At 43.3% G+C, this 10000-nt stretch overlaps 1 protein-coding gene across 3 annotated transcripts in view; it reads right to left on the reverse strand.

The window, feature by feature from the left end:
- The window catches only part of LOC123513910 (kinesin-like protein KIN-14I), an 84667-nt gene that overhangs the window by 27178 nt on the left and 47489 nt on the right, over window positions 1-10000 (reverse strand). For 2 of the 3 annotated variants that reach the window (XM_045271389.1, XM_045271392.1), the window contains one exon: window positions 3716-3843. In XM_045271389.1, the coding sequence (XP_045127324.1) occupies window positions 3716-3843 (128 nt within the window). Of the gene's footprint in view, window positions 1-564; window positions 634-3715; window positions 3844-10000 lie in introns of those variants that run through there. The other variant, XM_045271390.1, reaches the window with a different exon arrangement.

Genomic DNA, 10000 nt, shown 5'->3' on the forward strand with positions numbered 1-10000 from the left:
AAGGAGAAATCGCCCATGAGAACAAGATTGATCATCTCTGTGGCCTTTGAAAATTAGTCCTAAAGATACAAAAGGGTTAAAAATACATGTCTCCTCTCACACCCCAAATAAAGTCCATCTCTGTGGCCTTTGAAAATTAGTCCTAAAGATACAAACGGGTTAAAAATTCATGTCTTTTCTTAAAGTTTACATTGGTATCTTTAACTTTTCATGCTTTCCTTTACCGCAAGACATTGTTTTCCAGTCACACCTATTGAGACACTTATCCTTGTCCAACAGTCTCTTGAAAAGTTTCGTTGCTAAGAAAAGAGAAAATGATCCTCTTTTCACTTTCTTTCCAGCGTCTTCATCCGGATATATTTCTTATACGTGACACTGAATAAGGAGTGTAATCATTTCTTAATTGTTGTGTATCTAATATCACTTTCGATCTGATATCATCACTTCCTCCAATAAGAGCTTCGAAAAGTACCATAACATTCACTCTGATTCACTTTATTTCAGCTTTTTCCTTTTTTGTCACAACTTTTCTCCTTTTTTCTGTCGCTCCTGCAGAACTCTCACCACGCCTTCTCGCTCCAGGCCGGCACACGCGACACCCTCCCTTCACGCCCTCAAGACACACACTGGCTGCCTGTCTGCCACTCTACCTCCTCCTCTTCCATCCCCTCGCCTCTCTCGTCGTCAGAGCGAAACGTTGGAGGTTGCTACACGTTGCCAACTTCATCAGACGCACATCCTCTCATGTATCCCTCCTGCATCCCTCTTCCCCGGTATATGGCAACACTGCACTCTCTTCCAAAATTATAATAAACATAAATAAGACGACGGGGAAAATACGGATGTGTGGGAAAGACAAAAAAATGGTCGTTGTTCTTCTCTTCAGTATTTCTATGAAGGGAGTTGTCGTCTTCGTCATAGCAATGGTGGTGGAGGAAAAACGTTCTTCTGTTTGTTCTTTTTTTTTCAGTTGAATGAGGGATTTTCATGTAGAGGTGGCGATGGTGGTGGTGGTGGTGGTTAGCGCTACTATAAATATGTATACTTGTCTTCGTCGAAGCAGTGGTGGAGGGAAAAAAAAAGTTCTTGTTTGTTCTGTTTTAGTTAACAGAGAGATCTCCACGAAGAGGGTGATAGTGGTGGTGATGGTGGTAATACTGGTGGTGACGTGTGCGCCTCTCGCTACCGCAAATATACTTAATCACACCTAATCTCCCTCTTACACGTAACTAGCCAGCCATTAGAACCAACGCGCATTACGCACCTCATCTTTCCAACGCTCTAAACTCACATGCGCATTATTTTAGAAAGCGACACAGCGAATTAATAGGATTCTCACAACTTTTTCTTCCTAACCTCCTCTTACACGCATTAATCGCCTCATCTTTCTTAATCACCTCGAAATCACACGTGCATTATTTTCAAAGGCCATAGAAATTATTAATAAAGTCCTCAGCAATGTTATTTTTTCCCCCATTAGAGGTACCGAATCTTCATCCAACACTCACTGGAACCTTAAAGAAATCCTCACAACTGTTGAAAATAGAGCTCCTATGATGTTTTTTCCTACTGGCAATGGAGAATCTTCGTTAAACTACCACTGGAATCACGAAAGCACAACAGAAAATCCCCGATCAGTTTCCCCTTGAGACTATTGAATGTAATGGAGGCAAGAGATAATTAGTAAACTTCCTGTGATGTTTTCCTCCTTACAGTGATGCAGAAACCTCGTCTAACTACACTGAAATCATGAAAACACTGGAAATCCCCCCTCAAGACTGCTGAACGTGATGGAGGCAAGATCCGGAACACCACACTACTTTAAATCACTTGAAAAAGACGCACGATGTTTCCTTCCTACTGGTGATACAGAATACTCGTCTAACTACTACTGGAATCATGAAAGCACGCCCGGAAATCCCCCCGATCCTTTCCCTGGAGACCGCTGAATTTGAGTGTGGCATGGCGCGGAACATCACATTACTTTACATCGCCCGAGAGAGAAGCACGTCCGGGTAATTACACTTATGACTTAGTGCGTTACCTGGAAAAAAGGCACGTGGTCGTAATTACACTTAAGCTAATGAATTAATGTACGTTTTTAGCTGGCGATGAAACTAGGACGCGGTAAAAATTAGTAAGTTGGCATTGGAAATAGAGATATAACGTGGTATTTGTGAGTAATGAACACTAATGGAAAGAATTATGAGGTAAAAATAATTGTAAATGTGAACAAAAGGTGTGTGTACATGACAGGTATATGAGAGATATGAATGTAGATATAATGAATAGGTAAGACGGAGTGCTTGTTAGTGAGGGATATTCATGAGGGAAAGAAAGTGTAACAAGGTAGAAAATAAAATGAATATGAACAAAAGGACTAGTATAGCAGGTAAATGATATAAGAAAAAAACACATATAGGAAACAGGCAGTACTTGTGATAAATAGAATACATAGACGCATAAGATAAGGTTAAAAAGTATCAAAAAAAAACACACAAGAACGAAAGAATGAATGTGGCGAATGAACGAAATGAAAAAGAAAAACAAAAATATAAAAATAAGACAAAGATAAGACCGGGTAGGTGTGGTAATAGAGAGTTAGCAAATAATTCAAAGGCAAATTTAATAAAGACAAACGAGATAAACAAAAGGTTAAAAAATATAAATGGAGGAGAAATCATGAAGCGAGAAGAGTCCGTGAAGAATTACCGGGGCGGGAAGGGGAGCGGGAAGAGAGACCAGGGAATGAGGGGGGGGGACAGTTTCTAAATATTGGTGGTGGTGGTGGTGGTGGTCGTGGTGTTGCGCGTTTTGGGTGTTGATCACAAGGCTGCGCTGCGCCACCTGATGACTCATTACTGTCCTCTGTGCTTACCAGGGAAACTGGGAAGAGAAGAGTAAAAGAACAAAAAGAAAGAACAAAAAGCTGGAGGTGGGAAGGCAAAAGAAAACAAAGGAAGAACAACAGGTACAGGATTTATATTTGATGGTCCTCACGATACTGTCTGTGAGGAGGAGGAGGAGGAGGAGGAGGAGGAAACGAAAAAACACCAATGCTCCTTTTATCTTTCTTCACAATTCCACCTTGACTTTTCCGTCTTTCTCTCTCTCTCTCTCTCTCTCTCTCTCTCTCTCTCTCTCTCTCTCTCTCTCTGTGTGTGTGTGTGTGTGTGTGTGTGTGTGTGTGTGTGTGTGTGTGTGTGTGTGTGTGTGTGTGTTCACTGTTTGATCTGCTGCAGTCTCTGACGAGACAGCCAGACGTTACTCTACGGAACGAGCTCAGAGCTCATTATTTCCGATCTTCGGATAGGCCTGAGACCAGGCACACACCGGGACAACAAGGTCACAACTCCTCGATTTACATCCCGTACCTACTCACTGCTAGGTGAACAGGGGCTACACGTGAAAGGAGACACACCCAAATATCTCCACCCGGCCGGGGAATCGAACCCCGGTCATCTGGTTTGTGAAGCCAGCGCTCTAACCACTGAGCTACCGGGCCGTGTGTGTGTGTGTGTGTGTGTGTGTGTGTGTGTGTGTGTGTGTGTGTGTGTGTGTGTGTGTGTGTGTGTGTGTGGGCACGCTCGTTCGGGAAAAGATCATCCAGCAACAGACACATAAAACAGATAAACAAGCAGACAAAGCGATAAATAGGCGACAATGTAATAAATCAATCAATCCATCACTCAGCAGTCAGTCAGTCAACACTCACCCGTCAGGTCCTTGGGCACGGCGGTCTGCACGGCGGTCAGCACCTCGATCTGGTTCTCTAGGGAGGTCAGCATGTGGTCCAGACTCGCCACTTGCTCGAACAAGGAACGTAAGTGCTCCGGGTGACTGCTGATGAGGAGAAAGAGGCAGCGTTAGTTAGTGTGCTGTAGTAGTGAGGTGGATGCAAGATACATGGGAGGGTGCGGTTGACTGCTGGAGAGAAGAAAGAGGCAGCGTTAGGTAGTGAGGTGGATGCAAGGAATACAAGAGAGAACTATTTAGTTTCGCTATTTGTGTTGTCCTTAGCCAATTTTTCCCCTCTTACACACGAAAAAAAATGAGGCAAAGGTACTGAGGGAAAATGCAACACACTTGAGGACGAAAGAGGAAACAGAGGAAGAGAGGAAAGAGGTTCGTGTGGTGCTGGAGTAGGAGGACTGTAAAAAAAGTTGAAAGCACCAATAACTTTACTTTTTCTCTTCAGTTGCTCACTTGAATCAATAAGGAGCTCTCACACTGCACACGAAACACACACACACACACACACACACACACACACACACACACACACACACACACACACACACACAAATGCCAGTCAGAATCTAACCTAACCTAACCAATGCTAGTGTAAGAGTCATGATTCCCTGTAATAAACCCATACATCACTATAATAACTCAAAATTCACCACAACAAACAGCCCACTGCGTCACCATTCCCTTCAAGCAACGCCCTCGTAACCATAAGGAACAAATCAGTAAAAAAGACTTAAAATATGCATAATTCCCAGTAAAACAAACTCTCACATCACATGAAAAACACCAAAAAATAACTCAAAACCTTCTATAACAAACAGCCCACAACGCTACACTTCCCTTCAAGCAACGCACAAATCAATATCAGTCAAAAAAGAAACAATAACTATATAAATCCCAGTAAAACAAACCCTTACATCACATGAAAAACACCAAAAATAACTGAAGACCATCCATAACACACAGTCCACAACGCCACAGTTCCCTTCAAGCAACGCACTCGTAACCAAACGCAAAGAAGTCAATAGTCAGACAAGTAATCCATCAGCCGCAGCTTTCTATTGCTTGGCTCGGCGTCGGGAGAGAAAAGAAGGAGACGGAGAGAGGCAGAGGCACGGGGCGGCTGGTGGCACGAATGGCTCATCAGGAACAGGTACAGGTACACACATAGGAAGAGTAACACCTGCCCAGTACAGCTCAACACAGCACAGCACAACGCAACGCAGCACAGCAAAGCACAGACCTCGCGAAATGTATACAGTGGACGAGGCGCGAGAAGAAAGGAAAGGAGAGGAGAGGAGGGAAGTCAGACGCAGGTGAAGGTGTATAGATAAAACAGGAGAGATAAAAACAAGATGGATAAAAAAACAGTCAAACATAGGAAGTGGGTTGGTGGATGTAATGGCAAGCAGACACACACACACACACACACACACACACACACACACACACACACACACACACACACACACATCTCCCTGACGTCTCTTCTAGGGTGAAAAGATTAATTTAAAATTATGTGTTCAATGTTCAAAGAATATTTACACCTCTCTCTCTCTCTCTCTCTCTCTCTCTCTCTCTCTCTCTCTCTCTCTCTCTCTCTCTCTCGAACAAAATGAGAAGGAATAAGGGTGATAAAGAGGGGATAACTGAAAACAAAAGAGAACACACAGAAAATAAATTAAAAGAGAGAGCAAGTAGACGAACGAGGACACAAAGAAATGATGAGTAACGGAATGAGGAAGAGAGGAAGAGAATGGGCAAACAACAGTGAACAGAGAGAGGTGGGAAATTAAGAATGGTGGAGAAGAAAGAAAGGGAAGAACGAAAGGGTAGAAAGTATTGCACGTATCAGGTAAGGGACTTGGAAGGAAAGAAAGAAAGAAAGAAAGAAAGAAAGAAAGAAAGAAAGAAAGAAAGAAAGAAAGAAAGAAAGAAAGAAAGGAAGAGAGAAAGAAAGAAAGAAAGAAAGAAAGAAAGAAAGAAAGAAAGGAAGAAAGAAAGAAGGAAGGAAGGAAGGAAGGAAGGAAGGAAGGAAGGAAGGAAGGAAGGAAGGAAGGAAGGAAGGAACAAACAAACAAAAGAAAGAAGAGAAAGATAGAAAAGAAGAAAAAAAGAAAGGAAGGAAGGAAAGAAAAAGGAAGGAAGAAAGAAAAAAAGAATAGAGGCTGCAGTAATGTAGATAAGGATGGAGAAGAAAAAGAAGATGGAAGAGAAAGGCAGGAACGAAGGAAGGAAGGAAGGAAAGAAAGGAAGGAAGGAAAGAAGGAAAAGTGAGAATGTCTATAGGAAGGAAGGAGTAGAGAAAAGGAGAAATAAGAAAACGAAGTACCGGTCTAGGAAAGGAAGGAAGGAAGGAAGGAAAGAAGGAAGTAAGGAAAGAAAGGAATAAAAAGATGTATATGGAAAAGAAGGAAAAAAAAAATCATACCTAAAGAGACTAGAACGGAAGAGTCAAAGGGGAGACAAAGAGAGGATGGGGGAGGGGGAGGGAGGGATGGGAAGTGGACGGGAGGGGAAGGGGATGGGAAGGAAAGGGGGAAGGGGGTCAAACCTGTGATAATCAAGTAACTGCAAACCGTCAGCCTCCCACCTGGCCATCAGCGTGAGGCAGGTGTGTGTGTGTGTGTGTGTGTGTGTGTGTGTGTGTGTGTGTGTGTGTGTGTGTGTGTGTGTGTGTGTGTGTGTGTGTGTGTGTGTGTGTGTGTGTGTGTGTGTTACTGCCATTCTAATGCTCTCAGTGAAGCGTGTATATAGGGTGACTTTACGGGTTAGCTATACAGAGTGAGTATCGATACGTTAAATTGTTTTCAGTTTATACACTCACGCACTCACAGTCACACACACACACACACACACACACACACACACACACACACACACACACACACACACACACACACACACATGCACCTTCACACCTACCAACCACAGCCACCAACTACTGCTATTACTACTGCTGCTACTACTACTACTACTACTACTACTACTACTACTACTACTACTACTACTACTACTACTACCGCTGCTTCTGCTCCCAACCTTGGCGGGGTAACAGAATGTAGTATTAACTGTAGAACGAGAATAACTTTAAGGCCGTGAGTGAAATTGGTTCTGTGAAGTCTGATGAAGGGACGAAGACCAGAAAGGAGGAAGAAGAAAAGGAAGAGGAAGAGGAGGAGGAAGAGGAAGAGGAAGAGGAGGATAGGTGGACCAGCACTTCTTTACAATGTGGGCGGTGGGTTTCAATTTTCAGAGGAGTCCGTGCGTTTACTACTTCCACTTTCTCCACCTCCTCCTCCTCCTCCTCCTCCTCCTCCTCTTCCTCCTGCTCCTCCTGCTCCATCTGTCTTCCTCGCTACCCGACCATATACCAAAAAATATGTAAAAAAGAAAACAACAAAACAAAAAATATTCATGTTCCTCACCACCTACCTTGACTCCCTCACCAGAAATCCGCCCCTTCCACCTCCTCCTCCTCCTCCTCCTCCTCCTCCTCCTCCTCCTCCTCCTCCTCCTCCTCCTCCTCCTCCTCCTCCTCCTTCACAACCTTCTAAAAGCCTTCCTCTCCTGCCTGCACCTTCCACAACCCTCCACCACACACCACTACCCACTGAGAAACCACACATTCTCCCCGTAGCCGGCTCCATACCTCCATGCCACCACCACCACACCCTCAGGTATTTCCCCTTCCTTTCCCCTCACCTTAGCAGTTCCGCGAATAGACATAATTGCTCTTAACGTCCAATAGAATGCTTAGTAAGGCGTGAGGGAAGGAGTGTTTGCTTCCTGCTGTTGATGCCCGACTTTCTAATGGAAGAATTCAGTGGTATTCTTAGTCTTTCATCTGTTACTCGAGGCTCTTTTAGTGTCGTGTTTTAGTGTTAGGGTTTTTTTCGTTCGGATTTTTAACGTACAGTGGAAGGAATAGTAATGCGTGAGGGAAGGAAGAGTTATTTGTTTCCTAGTCTTACTCTTTGACTTTCTAGTGCAAGAGTTCAATAGTGTTTTTAGTCTCTCATCATACTTAGTCGATTTACAGCATGGGATACTTAAAATATTCTGTCTTCCTTGTGTCAGCTAAGTCTCTCTCTCTCTCTCTCTCTCTCTCTCTCTCTCTCTCTCTCTCTCTCTCTCTCTCTCTCTCTCTCTCTCTCTCTCTCTCTCTCTCAACTGTATCCCCGTGAAATATTGAACGACAGGCGGAAGACGAGTACATAGAGGCACTTTACAAAGGAGAGAAGCGTGACATTGGCAGTTCGATCATACCGGTGCATTCCCCTCCTCTTTATGCCTCATATGACATACAGACAGCTAAATTGTACTGCGAGGGTCATGGTAAGCAGGGAGAGGAGTGTGTGGGTGGTGCGAATGGTGAGTATGTGAGTGCGTGAAAAGTAAGCTGGTGAGGGAGTGAAAGAATGAACGTGTTAGTTATAATAGTCCAAGATTTAGTCAGTTATCAGTTAGTTAGGTAGTTAGTTGGTTGATTATTTCATTAGGTTAGGTTTGCTTTTGTCACTGTTCACAAACACATTTATTAGCATTGCGAGTTTAGATACTAAGTCTCGTGACATATTTCACCTAGAGAAATGGATGACTAGATCTTGTATACTACTACTACTACTACTACTACTACTACTACTACTACTACTACTACTACCAAAAACGATTAAACAAAAACATGCCCGCTTAAATGCCAGTGACCGAGCAGGTGCGAGTGAGGGAGTGAAAGAATGAACGTGTTAGGTAGTTCATTAGTTATAATAGTCCAAGATTTAGTGAGTTATCAGTTAGTTAGGTAGTTAGTTGGTTGATTATTTCATTAGGTTAGGTTTGCTTTTGTCACTGTTCACAAACACATTTATTAGCATTGCGAGTTTAGATACTAAGTCTCGTGACATATTTCACCTAGAGAAATGGATGACTACTACTACTACTACTACTACTACTACTACTACTACTACTACTACTACTACTACTACTACCAAAAACGATTAAACAAAAACATGCCCGCTTAAATGCCAGTGACCGAGCAGGTGCGAGTGAGTCAGGCAAAAATGATGGGATAAATGTATTAAAATCTCCCTTTTAAATGAGTTCAGTTCATAGGAAAATGGAAATACAGAATCAGGTAGAGAATGATTGAAAGTGCTGGTTAACTCTTGCTTTAGAGAGGCGAGCAGAATAGGTGTGAGAGAAAGAAGAAAGTCTACTACTAACTACTACTAACTACTACTGCTACTACTACTACTACTACTACTACTACTACTACTACTACTACTACTACTACTACTACTACTACTACTACTACTACTACTACTACTACTGCTACTACTACTACTACTGCTACTACACACTACACTGCTGCTACTACTGCTACCACTACACTGCTGCTGCCACTGCACTGCTACTACATGCTACTACTGCTGCTACTGCTACTACTGCTACTGCTACTGCTACTACTACCACTACTACTACTACTACTGCTACTACTGCTGCTGCTACTGCTGCTGCTGCTGCTACTACACTACTGCTGCTACTACTGCTGCTACTACTACTACTACTACTACTACTACTACTACTACTACTACTACTACTACTACTACTACTACTACTACTACTACTACTACTACTACTATTACTACTACTACTACTACTGCTATTACTACTACTACTATTACATCTGCGACTACTACTACGCGTCCCCACATCCTGCCTACTTCAAGACACATGACACACGTCTGGCGTCACTCGTTACTTCTTTCTCTGTGACTTGTACGAACAGACAATAAAAGTTGTGTGCGTGGCGAGAAGGGAGGCGGTGCGTTGTGCTGTGCTTCCGTGTGTGTGTGTGTGTGTGTGTGTGTGTGTGTGTGTGTGTGTGTGTGTGTGTGTGTGTGTGTGTGTGTGTGTGTGTCGAAAAATGATCTTAAACTCACGTATATAAAACACACTAAGATAATTTCAGTCGTTTTCTTTCACCATCGTTTTACCAGTGTCTCTCTCTCTCTCTCTCTCTCTCTCTCTCTCTCTCTCTCTCTCTCTCTCTCTCTCTCTCGTGATCTTTTCCACCCCGCAGCTAATGAATTATGAGAGAGAGAGAGAGAGAGAGAGAGAGAGAGAGAGAGAGAGAGAGAGAGAGAGAGAGAGAAAGGGGGAGGGGATAAGCAGCCACAGCAACATACGAGTCACCAATGATTCACCAGGCACGTTGTATGCTTCCCAGACGCCGTGACCTTAGTCAGAC

The sequence above is a fragment of the Portunus trituberculatus genome, chromosome 37 (assembly GCF_017591435.1).
Source record: "Portunus trituberculatus isolate SZX2019 chromosome 37, ASM1759143v1, whole genome shotgun sequence".
NCBI classification, from domain to species: domain Eukaryota; kingdom Metazoa; phylum Arthropoda; class Malacostraca; order Decapoda; family Portunidae; genus Portunus; species Portunus trituberculatus.